At 48.1% G+C, this 18,463-nt stretch overlaps 1 protein-coding gene across 2 annotated transcripts; it reads right to left on the bottom strand.

Moving 5' to 3' along the window:
- Window positions 1-1,426: 1,426 nt before the first annotated feature.
- RETSAT (retinol saturase) lies at window positions 1,427-18,431 on the bottom strand. Of its 2 annotated transcripts, XM_051974353.1 has the most exons (12): window positions 18,390-18,407; window positions 18,115-18,292; window positions 16,481-16,663; window positions 14,396-14,637; window positions 13,350-13,551; window positions 12,492-12,689; window positions 9,326-9,445; window positions 3,858-3,996; window positions 3,462-3,571; window positions 3,207-3,373; window positions 2,805-2,964; window positions 1,427-1,745 (listed from the first exon to the last, which is right to left on the bottom strand). In XM_051974353.1, the coding sequence occupies exons 1-12, from the start codon at window positions 18,390-18,392 to the stop codon at window positions 1,600-1,602; spliced, it is 1,848 nt and encodes a 615-aa protein (XP_051830313.1). In that variant the 5' UTR covers window positions 18,393-18,407; the 3' UTR covers window positions 1,427-1,599. The 2 variants fall into 2 exon arrangements, with proteins under 2 accessions (XP_051830313.1, XP_051830314.1); XM_051974354.1 differs by lacking the exon at window positions 18,115-18,292 and having other exon boundaries at window positions 18,319-18,431.
- Window positions 18,432-18,463: the final 32 nt, after the last annotated feature.

An 18,463-nucleotide genomic window follows, 5' to 3' on the forward strand; every position in this document is an offset into this window, starting at 1 on the left:
TTTACTTCAGCTGAAACATTAAGAGGTTCTGCTCCTGTGCCTTATTTTAACTCTGTATGTGTCTTTCCATTGTGAATATTTCTTGTAAACAGCATATCATAGGGTTCCGGTTTCTGGTCTGCTCTGCTTTCGGCTTCCATTTTATGAGTTCATCCCATTCACATTCATAATTATGATTACTTACTGCATTTTCCTCCATTCTGTTTATCCTTTTCTCTCTCTCTTTTTTTTAAAACAAATCTTTCTTCAAAAGTGTTTTCCTTCTGACCCTGCCTCCATTAATCTCCCTTCCAGCTTAACATAATTTACTGTTGCTTGTGGATTTTTCCAGCCCATTTTTTGACTTTAAATATATATTAAGGCTCTGTGGTGATGAAGACAGACATCATTCTACATTTCAGGCTTTTCCATGCTGCTGTTTTCAGAGCTGGCTCTATGGGATTGGGAATTTTCAGTGCTCCCAGGGTAATGTGACACAGAGAAAGGTGTGGTCACTCCTCCCCTGGTCAGTCATCTGATCTTTATCCAGAAGGGGCATTTTCTCCTTTGTAGCCACAAGTACATTTGCTTCTCATGTTCCCATTTTGACAGTATCCTACATGGTATACTATGTGATATATTGGTCTTTGCCTGGTTTTTGCCCAAATGCTTTCCAGTTTTCCCAGAAATTTTTGTCAAACAATGAGTTCTCACTCCACCAAAATTTGAATTTTTAGGTTTATCAAACATTCGATTATATGGCAATTTAGATTTGCCAAATGTTAGATTATTGGCAATTTAGGTTTGTCGAACGTTAGCCTTTATGGTGATTTAGGTTTCTTAAATGTTAGATTATATAGCGATTTAGATTTGCCGAACATTAGATTATTGGCGATTTAGGTTTGCCGAACATTAGATTATTGGCGATTTAGGTTTGCCGAACGTTAGCTTATTGGTGATTTAGGTTTCCCAAACATTAGCTTATTGGTGATTTAGGTTTCCTGAACGTTAGATTATTGGTGATTTAGGTTTCTCGAATGTTAGATTATTGGTGATTTAGGTTTGCCAAACATTAGATTATTGGTGATTTAGGTTTTCCGAATGTTAGCTTATTGGCAATTTAGGTTTCCCAAATGTTAGATTATTGGCGATTTAGGTTTCCCGAATGTTAGCTTATTGGCGATTTAGGTTTCCCGAATGTTAGCTTATTGGCGATTTAGGTTTCCCAAATGTTAGATTATATGGCAATTTAGGTTTCTCAAACATGATTATATGGTGACTGACTACTGTACATCGTGTACCTAATTCCAAAAATCCATGTTACAGAAGTAGGGCTAGCCACACCACTGAGCCCAGCTAGCAGAGCCTCAGAGACTTAACTTTGAGAACCACGCCCCAAAATCAGAGAAAGTCCCTGTGGGGTATGCACTGGAAATAGAGTCAACAATTACTGTTAAAATTACTCTGATTTATTGAGCAGTTACTCCTTTCCCCAAGTCAGAGGGTAGTAGGCACTGAGTTACATTACAAGTTATAAGAGTTAAAGGTCCTGGAACCTTCCCCTGTTCTCACAGGCTCATGTGGGACCTAGGACTCCCTTGCAGAGAGGGTCCACTTGGACTAATTCATCTTCTTGGCAGGGGAAGCAAAGACCTGAGTCCGGAGCCGCAGGAGGTCCTGGTACACGTTCCGCTGCAAGATGGTGCTACTGCACAATATGGCTCCAAAAAGGGCCCCGAAAAAACCACAAGTGAGCACATCCTGTCCTAGAAGGCAAAAACAAAAGCAGGGTCACGGGAGTCATGTCAAGAGAACCTTACTAACAAGAGAGCCATCCAAGATGGTGGGGGTGTGACTGCAGGGAACACGGAGCCCCCCCTTCCCCCGGTTGGGTCCCTCACTTCTAATGTCATCCCCAAGCTAATGCTCGCCTGGACTGACATCACAAAGTGATAGACCCTCAGCCTCCTCTCCCCTCTGACTCCCAACGCCTTCCTTTGTAGAGGGAAGAAGCTGGACTCTCAGCCCATTCCACCTTTGCGTCCTGGTGCCCACTCCAAGGAACAAGGACTCCCACAGCGCGCATCCCTTGGTCTCCCCCTTGCCTTTCCTGCCTCCTTCTGCATGCTGTCTCCCCTTTAGAGGGTGGGCAGGGATCCTCAGTGCTCAGCACAGCCTCTGGCACGTGGCAGGTGCTAAATCAACGTTGACTGCACTGGATTGGGTTGGACTAGGTTGGACTGGATTGGACTGAGTTGGACTGGATTGGACTGGATTGAACTAGAGGCTCAGCCCAAGTCTTCACTCAGAGAGGGAACAACCTTTCATGTAGGAGTTGGACAAGATGTCCCCTTTGTGTTGAGCTCTCAAGTTCTAGGGTCTGAACGTGGGTTCAGGGAACTCCGACCCCGTCTCTCAGTCCGGCACTGGAGCTCAGGAGAGGAAGGGCCCTCTGGTCTGGCCTCTGCTCTGCCTCTCTGGGAGCTTTGCCTTTTTGGGGACACTAATCAGAGCAGCACAAGTGGCTGCCAGCTGAGGACACAAGGGGGCCCTGGGTGCTAGGGGGTCACTGCTCAGAGCAGCACTGGAGATTCCAGGGCACTGCCCTGAGGCACCCCACAGTCCTTGTTCCTTTTCCCATTATTCCCCTGACCCTCTACCCTGATTTTGCTGGGATTCACGTGCCGCTGACTGCTCCCATGTGCTCATCACTAATACTGAAGGCAAGGCCTGGGAAGAGGAAGGGATTTAGGCTCAGGGGTAGGTGGGGAGCTATGCGATGGCACTTAGGAACAGCAGAAAGACTTCAGAGTGAGACAGAATACCTGTAAGGTAGAGATTGGGGATGGGGCTCTGGGCCCGCAGTGCGGCCATGACGTGGGGTTGCAGACGTCTCAGGTCATGGTCGACCCCATAGGGCTCTCCACGGGGGGCAGCCAGGAAGAACTCATTGCTCAGTGGGGACCCTACTGAAATACTGTTCACCTGAGAAGATGAGGAAGGGAACCGAGGTGAGGAAATCCAGTAGTACCCCTAATGCCAGCTTCTCCGTTCTCTGTATTCTCTCCCGTCTGCACCCCGCCAAGGTGCCCAGGGTTATATCCCCTCACCCCCAGATGTGACATTCCCTTAGGACCCCTCTCTCTTACACTGAGACAAGGAGATAGTCCCTCTCTATCACTTACTTTCATGACCACCCTTTTCCCTCTACCCACTTATTCTAGTACCTTCCCCTCCAACTGAGGATAAAGTTTCATCAAAACAGACATGGAAGCCTCTGCGAAGGATTCCTTCACGGCCTCATAGTCACTCCCCCTCTTGCCCTGGGGCTCGTCCTTCCACTCCTCAAACCACTCGTAGCGAGCAGGAAACATCATAATCAGTGTGGACTGGTCTGAGGAGACAGAGCTCGAGTCACTATACCTGTCGCCCAGCCCCTCCTGCCCTCTTCCCTGCCCCCCTTTCCACGGCCTCCGTCCCACCTGGGAATCTGTCCTCCCACGTCGGGTCTTTGGCCGAAGCGGAGGTGATAAAGAAATAGGGGATGTGTGCAGCGGCTTCTTCCCTGGAGAGGGACAGGTATCTCTCCATCCTGTGGGCAGAAAAAGGAGATGAGTCAATGAGATCAATGGACCTGAACTCTCTCACAAGAAGGGGACAGGAATCATGTAGAAGTGGGAGCTGGACAGGAGAGAGGCAGCTGGCTTAGGAGATGGAGGAGAAAAAGAGACAGGAGCTACCAGGGGCCTGACCTCAATGAAGGAGAGTGGGCGGCTGGAAAGAACAGACCCCGGGCTCATGAGTCATTTGGGCCCCTTTCCTGCCCAGACTTTAGGAAAGAGGAAGATCACAGACGTCCCTCCCCTTTTAGCACTTACGCGTGGTCAGTGTCTGTGTCAAAGTAGACATAACGGTTGTTGGCTTCCAGGCCTAGGTCGCTCTTGGACCCCTGGAGGCAGATGAAGATAGAAAGTGTGGACACCCCATGCCGCACCATACCCAGCTGAGCCTTTATACCTGTCAGAAAGAGCAGGACTTCAGGAGCCAGACACAGACGGGCAGTCATGGAAATGCCCACAGACGGGGCTGGTTAAAGTCACAGATCTCAGAGAGGCTTGCCTGCTGGCGTACCCATCTTACCTGTGTCAACGGGCTGGATACTCTCTCTTCCTCTTGTGAACAGACTGGGACACTATTCCTACTTCTAAAATATCTCATGGAAGAAAGGGATTGAGAAAGGATCCTTTTGCAGAAGGAAATCTTGACTTGCGTCTGGAGGTTAGAGAGTAGAAGAATGTAGTAGAGGACATTTCGAGCTAAACAACAGAAATGAGGCTTTTCTCAAAGGCAGAAGCGTCACTCATCCTCCGTGCAGTAATAAGGCTAACTGTATAAGCCGCCAGTAGCACATGGAGACTCCCTGGGAGGAGTCTTCTTCCCTTCCCTCACGCCATTGGGCTGGCCAGGCAGGAGCCATGGGCTGCTGACACCCCTTAGAGGACTTAGATCTCATCAGCTGTGACCATTCCAGTAAGGGGGAGAACCAGTAGGCCGTCCACTCTGCTACAGCCCCCTCCATTTCAGTGGATGTCCTATCTACCTTCTTATCTACCTCTACCTAAACTCTCACAAGTGTTGTGCGTGTGAACTCCCTGAGAGCAGAATGTCTCCATTTCTACTTGATGGCACTTCATAATACCTAATAAAAGTTTCTTCATCAATTCATTCTGTTAAGAAATTGAAGGTTCAGTGGCCCAAATATTTTAATCGCTGCTGCTGACTTATCAACAAAAGTCTTATAAGAGAAAGACAAATTTAGGAAGTGAACAATGTAAGAAACTGATATGTGAAACCTAAATCTGGCTATTGGCTCATGGCCTAAAAAACAGGAATGATGTGCTTCCGGCCACAGCCAGAGCTGGGTGGCTTGGTGTTATAAGCAGTAGAAAGCACACTGGGCCTGACCTCAGGAACACTTAGGTTCAACTCTGGACCCAGACACATATACTGTGTGGTCCTGGGCAAGTCTCTTAGCCACTGTCTGCCTCAGTTTCCTCACCTATTCACCTGCACCTACTTGCAAGGAGTATGTGAGAATCTAACCAGATAAGATCTGTAAGTTCCTCAACACTGTAGAGCTTCACAGATTCTTATTCCCTTCCCCTGCCCCTAAACCAGAAAGGAAAACAGAAAATAAACTGCCTGTTTATTACCCAAACTAGGTACCATAAAGCACAAAACATCAGAGGAAGGATATTAGAGGAATTCCAATAAATTCACAAGCCCAAGGAAAATATCCGAGAAAGGTTCCAACCATAAAAGTCCTGGTCTAGATGTCTTTACATTAATGTACAAAGTACTAAAAAGCAAAGAAATGAAAGATCTCAATGAAAGGATGCAAATGAGATTGGCAAAGCAATTCTGAGATTAAGAGAAGGGAGTCCCTGACTGATAAGGTAGCTATCTATAGCTCAGCAGCATCGCTCCACAGGGGTAGCTCGCCCCGTCCAAGTACCATCATGCTCCCTTCTCTTTCTAGCCACACTGAGCCCTGAGATAAATCCACCCTAAGATAGACCCTGTGGACAACAATCACCTGGCTCCTTAATTAACATACTTCCATTAATCATAATCACAACCCATCCCAGGGATGCAAACCTTCAGACTGTGAACAACAGTTCAAACCCGGTTCTCCATCAGCCACTGACCGCTCCTTTATTCCCATCCCTCTCAACTTCCCACCCCAATCATCCAATCTGAAACCTCTGTACTGAACCTGCCGGAAGAACTGCTCCACAGGCAACACACTCACTTTGATCTTGACTTTTTCCTTTCTCTTCTCTATCTTCCCATCCTCAATGAGTCTTGGCTCTCCCAATGACCCAGCTTCCCTAGCCACCCTTTGCCATCTTGGTTGCACTTTCACTCATTACCTCCTATTCCCCACCTCCCACTCATCTAGTAGGGGAGTTGGAATCCTCCTTGCTCCTCACTGCCACTTCCACTGCCATGTCTCAGTCACCTTTCTCCCTACAAGGTACACTCAATCCATGTTTATCACCCAAGCAAGATTCAGTAGCTACTGCAGCTCTTTCTGTGGTAGCAAAGAATTGGCAAAGGAGTGGATACCCATCAATTGGGGAAGGGCTGAACAAGCTGTAGTACGTGAAGGTAATAGAATATTACTTTTCTATAAAAAATGATGAACAAGCTGATTTTAGAAAGTCCTGGAAAGATTTATATGAACTGATGCTGAACAAAACAAGCAGAATCAGGAGTACATTGTACATAATAACAGCAAGAATGTATGATGGTCTATATTGTATCTAGGATATACTGCAACATATCTAACATATATAGAACTGCTTGTCATCTTGGGGGGGGGGTGGAGAGAGGGAGGGGAAAAATCGAAACATAAGCGAGTGCAAGGGATAATGTTGTAAAAAATTACCCTGGCATGGATTCTGTCAATATAAAGTTATTATTAAATAAAATTAAATTAAAAAAAAAAAGAATGTATGATGGTTAACTCTGAAAGGCTTGGTTCTTCTCAGTGGTTCAGTGATCCAAAGTAATCCCAAAAGACTTTGGACAGAAAACGCCTGTGTCCAGTAAAAGAACTAAGGAGACTGAATATAAATCAATACATGCTAAGTTCACTTTTTTTTTTTTTTTTACCTCTCCCATGGTATTTCCTCTTTTGTTCTGATTTTTCTCTCCCAAGATAACTCATAAAATAATGTACATTAAAAATAAATAAATTTTAAAATTAGATTCAGTAGCTATTGTCTGCAGACCTCATTTGCTCTTTTTCCTGCCCGAGGGAGTCCAGTGTTTGGGCCACAGTCTTTCTTTGCCCTTCAGCCCCTCCCTTCATACCAAGAGTACTCTACCTATCTACTGATACTCCCTCATCCCCTTATCTCTTAATTCTTCAGCTTATTCATTTCCCATCATTCCTACAGACACAGTGCCATCACCCACAAGGGCAAGGAATTCTGAAATTCCTTGATCTGACTGATATAATCTGCTGTGCCCCAAACTACTGTTTCCAATCCAGCCACCCAGCAGATTTTCCCCAGCCCATCACCCCTATACTGGTGACATTCTCTTCCCTTACCCATTTTGACCTCCTGAAGATCTCTTTCCCAGCCTCCAGGCTCACATCTCCAACTGCCTATCGAACACCTCAAACTGGATGTCCCATTGACGTCTTTAACGCAACATGTCCAAAACTGAGTTCATCATCTTTCCCCCGAAACTCTTCCTTCTTCTGAACTTCCTTATCTACTGTCAAGGACACCAATAAGCTCACTCCTATACTAGCTTCTTCTCTCTAATCCCTTGCCTTTTTATTCTAGGGGAGATCTTGCCCTTGGAACATGATGACCATCCCCTACTTTTGCCCCACTTATGTGCTACTGAATGAACCTGAACAAATTCATGAAACTCTCTTGACTGGATCCACACAAACTTATGTTACTTAATCTTAACAGGACCTTCCCTGTGGGAGAGGACCCTGGACCTGGAGGCAGGAGAAGCCGAGGTCAAATATGGCCTCCGACACTTCCCCTGCTCAAGTCAATTAACTTTGTGCGCCCCAGTTTTCTCATCTGTAAATTGGGGATCATAACAGCAGGGTTGTTGTAAGTATCAAATGAGATAATAACTGTAAAGCAGTGCCTGGTGCATCATGGGTATCACCCAAATGCTCATTTCCTTCTCCTCTCTTATGTCTCCTTCATGGAATCATTGTACCTCTCACTATAACAATATTTCCAAACTTTCCCAACCATTCTCGAGCCTCCCATAGTTCTCCTTGATTTAGTTGAGAATTTAGTCCCCTATTTCACTGAAAAAACAGGCCATTCTCAGAGCCATGTCTTCATTGCCTCAATCCCTCATTTCTTCCCCCAAGATTTCTAACCTCATCTCATTTTCCTGTGAAGATGAAGCCTTTCTCCTCGCCAAAGTCAACCCCTCTACATGCACATGATCCCGTTCCGGCCCCACTTCTCCAGCTTCTCCACAGGATCCTAACACATTTCACTCCCTTTCTCCACAGTGCTGGGTCTCATCTAGGTGCACTTTTCACTTTTTATTGGGGATTTTCATTGGGATATAACCCTCATTTCCAAATGCACTCCTCCCCTCTTCCCTCCTCTCTCTTCAGCAAACTTTCCTTTGTAGCAAAGACTGAAAAAGCAAATGGTTCAGCTGACCCACGGACACAACCCAAAATCCCCCAGTGGGCGAGGACAGTTGCTAATGCTGTTCAGCCAACAAACCCTTCCAATGAATCCTCCAGGAGATTCCATCTTCGGCAGAAATCTGCAGTCACACACTCAGACTCCTTTTTCTGCTGCCCTCTGTCCCTGCTTTGCCCCTTGGTGTTCAAGCTACTTCCTTTGGGCTATTACCCTGTGAGCCTGTCTCCTTTCTCCTTCTCTTGCCAAGAACCCTTGTTCAGAGGATGATGGCTTTTTAGCTCACTGCGTTAATGTCCAGGATCACAGAGGAAGTGAGCAGCTCTAATGCAGGTGTTCTGATGTCAAATCCCTCATCCTTGCAGCAGCCCAGTGCCTAGCGCATAGTAGGTGCTCAGTAATTGCCTGTGGCCCCCCCCCCAATTGAATTTCACTGACTTCCTGCTTTTCTTACACATCTCAAACACAAAGCCCATCTCCCACCAAACAAGCTTCTTCTGGCCTCTTAGTCCCTGATCAAGGGGACCCCCAAGCCTCCCACAGAACCTGGACTTATTTCTCCACTGCCGGTCCCAAACCTAAAAACGTGTGTGTGAGCTGGGAGAGGGACGCAGCCCCTGCGAAATCCTGCAACTGTCGGAGCACAAGGAGGGACTCAGAACCCCAAGGATATGATGTCGATGACTGCTGCCTAACAGCCGCCAAGCTTCCTGCTTTCTGGCGGGGACACCGAGTTCGAATCCGGCCTCAGACACTTCCCAATTGTGTGACCCTGGACAAGCCACTTCACCTGTTTGTCTGTGCCCTCACCTGCAAAATGGGTTAATAACAGCATCTGCCTCCTGGGGTTCTGAGGATCAAATGCAAAAATACCTACAGAGCGCTGTGAAAAGTGCCACATGCTACACAAGAACTAGCTACTCGCCAACAGACAATCAAGAGAGAGAGACAGATGGACAGGAGAAGGGTTCGTGCAAAGAAGGATCAGGAAAGGGGAGGACGATCGGGATTCATGGCCCACGGCAAGAGGAAGCCGCCAGCCGGACACCGAGTCTGGCCAGGCGCAGGGCCCGGGGGCAGTGACCCATCCTGCCTAAGCCAGCCTGGAAATGCAGCCGGGAAGGACAAGCGGCCCTTACCTGGTAAGTGGCGGGCGGGCTCAGGCAGTAAGCGCTGGTACGTATTAAATATTCCTGCACTGGAGATCACAATGGGAGAATGGATGGTCACCAGTTCGTGGCCCTTCTTCACCGTGACACCTGCAGAGGAAATGGGATGAGGTCTGGGAAGCACAGAAAGGAACAGAAGCCCCCTAGCCCTACACAGCCCAAAGGCCGGACCCTCACTCTATATCCTTAATCTCAACTGGGCTCTTTACAGCAAGGCAATGCTTTCCTCAGTTCCCCAAGCCATTAACCACGGCGGCCGACTCCAACTTTGTCTTCTGATCCCAAACCCTCCACAGCAGCCCCTCGCCTGACTGTCTCAGCTTAGAAGCTTTCCTGATAGCTATCATATTTTTATCATGAGCTAAATATTGTCTTGTTCGTGGGATTTTAAAAAGTAGATATGAACAAGATTTCTATTGGGAGTTTTTTCTTTTATAGAATTTTTATTCTGATTCAACTTTATTTACTGTCATTTAAGTATTAATATAAAATCAGAGTTTAAATAATGGCAGATGTTGATTAAGTACAGCATATGCTAATTTAGGTTTTGTATGATATAAAACCTGTTATAATTGGAGCTTCACAGGGTTTCCTTTGTCCTTAACTTGGAACAAAAAGGGATATGTCAGAGTTCTGGAATATGTCTTTGTCCAATATTTTATCTACTTTACTATGTTTACAACTTGTATAAAGCAAAAGAATGTGTTTAATTATCGCGAGCAATATAGTTTTGCTCATATTATGAGGCTTGCCAAAAGAATAATAAAAGATGAATGAATCAAAAAAAAATGCTTTCCTGAAAAAAATCAGCCATTCAAGTCCTCCTTCTTATCAAAAGTCCCACCATAATTCCAGCATCCCCCACCGTCTCCTCCCTAACTCTGACCCTGAGGAAGGGCCAGCCCTTCTCCTGGCCAAAGTCAGTCCTTCTACATGGCCTGTGATACCAATAGCTCCTGCCTTTTCTAAAACGACGCCCCTCTCTCCTCGCCACCTTCTCTAATCTTCCCCTTCCCTAGTGTCTTCCCTGTGGTCTACAAACTCTTGCTCATGACCCCCTCAACTTTAAAAACCTTCCCCACGGGATCATCCCCTCCCCGGGTCCCACCCTAAGCGCCTCTGAGCTGAAGCCCTCTCTCTGCTCTCTGCTCACGCCGTCTGCTTCCCCTGAACTCACTCTCTTCTAAGCTCCCCTAATCTGGGTTCCAGCTCATCCTTCCCAACGATTTCTTGAGTGCTGGACCTCCCTGCAGCATCAGATTCCGCTGACCACCTGCTGCTGCTCCTGGAAACGCTCTTCTCCCTCTCGGTTCCCCTCCTACCTCTCTGACTGCTCCCCCATTTCTCATGCAGGATCCCCCGCCTCTTGGAAGATGATTTCATTTCCAGATTCAATCCTTGCCTCCTGTACCCCAATCCTATGTCACCAACTGTCCATTAGATGTCAAAGGGGAGGTACTAAGGGCGTCTCAAACATCAAATTCAACTCATTCTCCTGCTCCCCAAATACGTCCACCTTCTGAGCCTCCCCCTGACTTCTGAGGGAGCCATCACCCATCTTCCCAGGCCCCAGGTTTGTAACCAAGGAGTCATTCCCGATTCCCCACTCTTACTCATCTCGACGTCCTGCCAGTTGTCCAATCTTACTGTTTCTCTTTGAAAACTCCTCCTTCAAGACTTAGCTCCTAGCTTTCTTTTCCCTAGTCCCCCTGCTACTAGGATCTTCCATGGCAGGTTCTTTGCATCTGTCTGTTATGTACGAGCAGTCTTACCCTGCACAAGAGTCCTTTGAAGGCAGGGGTTGTTTTCCCTTTTCTTTGCACCCTGAGTAGCTAACCCCCAGCCTCACCCATGGGAAGCACTTTCTTGCTGTTTTCAGTCCTGCCCATTTGAGCTTTTCTTGGCAAAGATACTGAAGTAGTTTGTCATTTCCTTCTCCCTGTGGGACCCGGGGAGGGGATGATCCCGTGGGGAAGGTTTTTAAACTTGAGGGGGTCATGAGCAAGAGTTTGTAGACCACAGGGAAGACACTAGGGAAGGGGAAGATTAGAGAAGGTGGCGAGGAGAGAGGGGCGTCGTTTTAGAAAAGGCAGGAGCTATTGGTATCACAGGCCATGTAGAAGGACTGACTTTGGCCAGGAGAAGGGCTGGCCCTTCCTCAGGGTCAGAGTTAGGGAGGAGACGGTGGGGGATGCTGGAATTATGGTGGGACTTTTGATAAGAAGGAGGACTTGAATGGCTGATTTTTTTCAGGAAAGCATTTTCAGGAAAGCAGAAACTGAGGCAGTCCCACAGCTGGGAAGTGTCTGAGGCAGGATTTAAGTCTTCTGCCTCCGGCCCAGCACTTAGCACTTTGAGACTTTCCTAAGCACTTATAAAAGGTCATTTATTATTCAGTTACTTTGATGCACTAAAAAGGGGCTGCTCTTGTTGGTCCTCATACACATTCTGCTTTCCTGCTTTTGCTATTTCCCCGCATCACCCCCAGCCCCCTGGTTCTGCCTCAGTTTCACCCACACTGAAAATGCCACCTTTCCCATGGAAACTTTTCTGCCGCGGAATCTTTTCCTGCCCTTAGATCTCTCTAGTGCTTGGTCTGTCCCTGTGCAATGATCCTGTCACAACCTATGTGATGATACCAACAACTTAGGCTTATTGGTGCCGATGGCCAATATCTGGGTCTCCTGCTCCAGACGACATTATCGGTGAGTTCCCACTCTCTCATCACAAGGAAGCCGTCACGCCCGCCTCCACAATATCTCTGACACCGCCCTCTTCTCCCCACTCAAACAGTCCCCAAGCTGCTTCAGCCTCTCGCCGCTTCTGGTCCGCACTGCTGGAACTCTCTCCCCCTTGGCTTCCCTGCCAAGTCTCTCTTCTCTCGAACCTCAGCAATTCCTGAGGGGCATACCTCGCCACGCACCCCCTCCTGTACTTCACAGCCCTGCTCAGCACACAGGAAACCTCCAGGAACGTCTCCCTGCCGCAGGATTCGGCAGAGCTGTGCACCCCCCGCCTCGGCTGCAGACCCCAGCGCCCAGTTCTCACTGCACCTCGGAGGCCCCCCCATGCTCCCTTCTTGCCTCGCTTTCCTGAGTCTGCCCCCACTCTCATGGCGGGGTCTCCCCGCTCTCACCGCAGGCCCTTCCAGCAGAATCCAGCAGCACACTCTCCACCCTGGCCCTGGCCAGGACCGCGCCCCCTGCCCGCTGGATCACTGGGATGAGGTGAAAGGCGATTTCACTGGAGCCTCCCCGGGGATAAAAGGCCCCGCGCAGGTAGTGGTGGATGAGGATGGCGTGCATGGAGAAACTGGAGCTCTTCGGGGGGACACCTGTGGGAGAAAAGCCAGGGGAGCATCTTAGGCCTGGCCCTCCCAGTCACAGGTCAGGACAACTTCCCTTCCAAAAGGAGCTTCCCTCTGCGAAGGGAACCTCCCCCACCCCAATCTGTCAGGAACCCTGTCAGCCACCAAACCCGGGAACCTCCGCCGTCTCTGATGTCACACTGCTGCTCACAGGACAGCCAGGGTTCCCCGGCACAAAGTGAAACTTTTGTGGGACAGAGCAACAGTGATAATAATGAAGATACCTGGAATTACCCGGCATCAACCACGTGCCCGGCTTTGTGCCGACACTTTACAAATATGAACTTATTCCTCACAACAACCCCGGGGGGGCAGTGTTATTATAATTCCTATTCTACAGCTGAGAAAACTGAAGTAAATGAGATTAAGTGAAAACTTGCTCAGAGTCGAACCGCTGCTAAATGCCTGATGCTGCATTTGAACGCAGTTCCCCCTGACCCCAGGCCCAGAGCTCTATCACCTGGAGGTCTACAGATGACAGGAGCACTTGTTAACTGACTCCTGAGGGCCCCCAAACTCCTCTTACTCCCACTTCTGGCAAAGCAGGAAGAGCCAAGAGGACAGCAGCCCGCCCTCCTAAGCTCCCACGCCCTTTACCCCCAGAATCCCAGAGCCCCCGGTCCGTACCATAGGTGGGATAGATGTAGCTGAGCACGGCTTTGAGATCCTGGGAAGCAGGCAGCTGGCTGAGCACCTCCTCCAAGCTCTGGGTGGCCGCTCTCAAGAAAGGGGAGAAAAAGGCCAGCAGCCCCAGACTGTCCAGCAGCCTCACCAAAGGCAACGGGATGGTCTTCAGCAGGACCATATGAGCGACTCCTTTGGTTACCTCCTGGGAAAAAAAAGGAACGCAGGAGAAAGAAGTTCCTGAATCTCTGGCCCTGCTGGCCCAGAGCTGAGTCCCCGTGCCAGATTTCAGGCACTAGCAGTCTGGGAAAGAAGCTCAGCTTAAATGTAAAGGGGCAGTTAGAAAGATCAGGATCTTGAGCATCTGACCAATCATCCTTAACTCAGAGCCATGCTGTTCCCGGGGGGAGCTCAGTGATCTGAGTCCTGCCCTGCTCTACTCCAGGTAACACTGGGGAGTCCCCGATGTTTGTTTTAGGGATTTTCCACCCATAGGTCCCATGTTCCCAGGCTGTGCCCCTCCCACAGACCACAGAAGGCTCATTCTCCACAGCAGTGTCCAATGTTCCCGACCTGTCCTGAGCCCTCCTTCCCTCCATCAAACCTCCTCTGCCCTTATCCCTTTTCTTCAGGAATCTAATCAACTAGAGCCTATTAAGATTTAGTTAATAAAGATAGCTTTTATGACCTTTAGTAAGTGCCAGCCCAGGGTCTTATCTCACTGGATCCTCATGACAACCCTCAGAAGTATATGTGAACATTATCCCCATTTTACAGATGAGGAAACTGAGGCAAGCTGAACTGTTAAATGACTTGTTAGGTACTAAAGACCGCCCACTTCTGCCAGAAACATATTGATATCTTCAAGAGAGCCCTCAGAATCTCCTTATAACTGAGGAATCTCTGAGGCAATGGCCTAGTCATGGCAATGATGTCCAAGTCCTGGGGAGAAGCAGGTGGGCCCAGGACTCTTGTCCCTCCTCGATCTACATGTCCCCCTGCAAGTCCATGGTGGCTCTTCCTGGGTCTCTACAGGCCCCCGGATTTACCTTCACCATCTTCATGTACTTGTCAATGGCGGCCTCTTCATTGGGGAACTTCTCCTTGAGGCCCTGAATATAGGCTTTCTCCCCGGAGTACATAGGGAACTCCCTTCTGCCATTAGGCCCCTCCAGCACCACGATGTCATAGGGGGAGTCCAAGGGAGCCCAGTCCAGCTGCCCCTCAAAGATCTGGTCCAGGAAGAAGCGGCTAACACTGCCCTCATTCAGCTGCCCAACATAGTGGATTCCTGTCAAACAGTGGAAAGGAGTGGTTTGAGCAAGTCTAGAACTCGAGGAGGTAGAGAGGCCATGAGCGAAGCTAAAGAGAATAAAAGGACAAAAGGCCTTAACCCTGCTCTTTTGGGTTTCCCCTAGACTTTAGTTCATCTCCAGGGAATTAAAGTTAATGAGAGCCTTTTTGTGGGAGGGTGTTCTATTTTGCCCCTCACTAAACATGGAAATTCATGTATGTTATAATTTTTAACTGTGGCTTTTACTAACCTGTCAGGATTTTATAGTTATCAGAGTATAATTTTAGCTAGCTGATCAACTTTGTTTTATTTTTTTAAAATAATAGTTTTTTATTTTTCCAAATACATGCAATGATAATTTTCACCATTCACCTTTGCAAAACCTTATGTTCCAAATTTTTCTCCCTCTTTCCTTTCCTCTCCCCTCCCTAGACAGCAAGTAATCTAATATAGGTTAAACATATACAATTCTTCTAAATATATTTCCACATTTATCATACTGCACAAGAAAAATATCTGATCAGTTTTAACAAATGTTAATGAGAGGGGCAGCTGGGTGATACAGTGGGTAGAGCACCAACCCTGAAGTCAGGAGGACCTGAGTTCAAATTTGACCTCAGACACTTAACACTTCCTAGCTGTGTGATTTTGGACAAGTCACTTAACCCAATTGCCTCAGCAAAAGAAAAAAAAAAAGTTAATGAGAAGTCCAAAGCACTTGGTCTTATAAAATTAATAATATTTAACAATTGTGTAATTTTTAAAATGACCATGCTCATTATCTCATTATATTTGATGGATCTCACAGGCAATTATCAGTGGATCATTAAAAAAAATTGACTACCTGAATACAATCTAATAGACAGCAATCTAGGCTCTTTTGCAAGGCAGATGAACTGCAGGGACTCTATATATTTTTTTAAATTTTATTTTATTTAATAATAACTTTTTATTGACAGAACCCATGCCAGGGTAATTTTTTACAACATTATCCCTTGCACTCGCTTCTGTTTCAATTTTTTCCCCTCCCTCCCTCCACCCCCTCCCCTAGATGGCAAGCAGTCCTATATATGTTAAATAGGTTACAGTATATCCTAGATACAATAAATGTGTGCAGAACCGAACAGTTCTCTTGTTGCACAGGGAGAATTGGATTCAGAAGGTAAAGCAGGGACTCTATATTGACCAGATTTTTCTTTTAACGTAATAGAATTTGAGCATGACATTAATGTAAAAGATTCTAAATCTTGTTCAAAAACAAAGCACTTTCCTTTGAGTTTCCTAATTGAAAAAAAAACCCTCCTAATGTTTTCCTTTGTGATTATATTGCGAAAACAGATGATACACATGTATTGCACTGATATTATTAAAAGGTTTTGAAATGCTAAGGAAATTGTATCCTATTTCCCAATTACAACTGAGCTAATGAATTGTTACTTAATTACTATATACATCTGAGGGAGAAAAAAAAAGAATGACTCTGATTGGATTCTTTTCAATGGCTGTCATAAGGTTACTGTTCACTAGCATTTGGTCTCTTTTATAATGTCATAAAGTATGTTCTTTAAATTAAAAAAAAAACAAAACAAAACAAGCTTCCCTAGGAAGGAGTGTCTGCTTCTGTCCGGTCTCCCCAATCCTGGTCCAAGACACCTGGTGAAGGACTTTACTGAGATCCTTCCTTCATCTGAAGGGGAAGGGACCACGGAGGCCAAATGGGCCCTGAGGCCCCGGGAGGCAGGAGGAAGCAGAGTCCGGCTGGGCCCCCAGGCCAGTGATTCTGTCCACAGCCTGTGCTGCTCCCCTGGTGGATGCCCGCTTCTCCCCAGACCCACTTTACCTGTGTCAAACTCCAGCCCCTTATGGCCGAAGGTATGGCAGGAGCCCCCCGCCTTGGTGTGCTGTTCCAACACCAGGACGCGCTTTCCCGCTCTGGCGAGGATGGCCGCGGTGCCCAGGCCCCCGATGCCGCTCCCGATCACCACGGCGTCCAGCCGGTCGGGCACCCGGCTGGCCGAGAAAGCTGCAGGCAAAGTGTGGGAGAGAGAGCAATTATGAGCCAAGGGGGAACATGGACACCACTGGCAAAGCAGGAAGAGCCAAGAGGACAGCAACTGAGAACTACAAGGGACGGCTCAGGACAGCTCGGGACCTGCAGCCCAAACGGCACCGGCACAGAATGAGGGACTGAAGACCGGTGTGGTGCCCGGGCCGGGGATCTTGCAGTGTCTGTGGTACGGGACAGTGCGGACACAGGCAGAGAGGTCCTCAGATCCCAAACCCAGCATCCTTTCTGCTACCCTGTGCCATCTCGGAGTGGGCGAGGCCCTCAGGGCAGAGCTGTAAATTGCTTCAGCCATTCTGGAAAGCAATTTGGAACGGAGCCCAAAGAGTTACTTAATTATAAACCCACTGCTCTGCCTGCAGCCAAATAAATCAAAGCAAGAGCAAAAGGACCAAGCCTACAAAAATCTTTCCCACAGTTCTTTTTTGGGATGGTAAAGAACTGAAACTAAGACAGTGCCCATCTAATGAGAAATGGCTGATAAAATCAGATAAAAACATCATATTATATAATAGAAGTCTGGGAAACCTTGAATGAAATGATTCAAAGTGAAAAAAAAAAAGCTGAAGCAGAACATTTTATATAATACCATTGTCAAGACAAATAACTTTAAAAGACTTGAAAGCTCTGATGAATGCAAAGTCCAGGGAAGGCCAGAGGGCCCGTGGCACCTCCCAACAGAAGTAAGAGACTCAGGATACAGGTGGGAACTTTTTTTTTTAACATAGGGAATTAGTGTGGTTTTTTTTGACTAAGTGATTTACTTAGTTTTTTCTTTTCAATAGGGGTTGGAGAAGTTCGAAGGAAAAATAGGGTTTTGTTTAAAATTTTCGATCATTTTTAACAAGGAATCTGATGATCATTTGGGAGAGTTCAATTTCCAAGTGAAAGAAAAGATTGGAAGTCGAATGGTAGGAGTTTTGCAAGAGAATGAGCGAGCAGGCGCTGAAAGGGAGCGGAGATTCGGGATGAGGGCCAAGTGGCTGGTAGGGTCAGGGTGGAAGGGGATGTGCCCGGGATCTGCCCACTCGCTAAGCAGCCCTTCCGCGCAAGCACCGGGGCACCCACTCCAAGAGTAACTGGACTCTGCCCAAAAGGGCTCCGGGACGATCGTTGTGCGAGACCCGTAGGACTTCGTGGCCAGAGCTCATCGAGCAGGCTGACCTGGTACCTAAGCATTTGACCACGTTCGGCCCCGACGGCCCCTCCGCGCTGCCCCGAGCGCAGTTGCGGTCACTGGCGGGAGGAGGGAGCTGGAAGGGACCCCGGACCTAAGTTGACATGTGAAGAGACTGAGGCCGAGCGAGCCCGAAGCCGCGGGGTACTTCGCCCACTCGGGTGTCGGGTTCCCCCAGTGACACGCCCCCTCCCTGCAAAATGGGAAGCGGAGGCCCCGCGCGGGTACGCACCTTGCTTGAGGACCCTCTTGCGAGCCTCCCGGTCGGTCACCTGCGGCGCCCGCGGTCTCCTCAGGTCCTTGGCGAAGGGGTTCGGACCGCAGCCCAGGAGGAACCTCCGGACCCGGGTCACTAGCAGCGCGACCCCCGCCGCCACCAACGCAGCCCACAACCACATCATGCTGGCCGCCTGCGGAGAATGGAGCCCTGACTCACCCGATCCAGTGGAAGAAGGCTGCGGACATCGCTCCGCCTCCGCCGGGGCGCCCATCCCGCCCATCCCGTACCATTGGAGCTGGCAGCGAGTCCGCGGAAGAACCCAGAGATGCGACCTAGAACTTTGCACCTCGGGCCTCTGCCC

The sequence above is a fragment of the Antechinus flavipes genome, chromosome 2 (assembly GCF_016432865.1).
Source record: "Antechinus flavipes isolate AdamAnt ecotype Samford, QLD, Australia chromosome 2, AdamAnt_v2, whole genome shotgun sequence".
In the NCBI taxonomy this organism is placed as follows: Eukaryota; Metazoa; Chordata; class Mammalia; order Dasyuromorphia; family Dasyuridae; genus Antechinus; species Antechinus flavipes.

Coding starts and splice junctions, on each gene's coding strand:
- RETSAT (XM_051974353.1), bottom strand. Junction 13,552..14,395: donor AGTACATGAAGATGGTGAAG/GTAAATCCGGGG, acceptor TTTTTTTCCCAG/GAGGTAACCAAAGGAGTCGC. Junction 2,965..3,206: donor ATCCTCAGTTGGAGGGGAAG/GTACTAGAATAA, acceptor TCATCTTCTCAG/GTGAACAGTATTTCAGTAGG.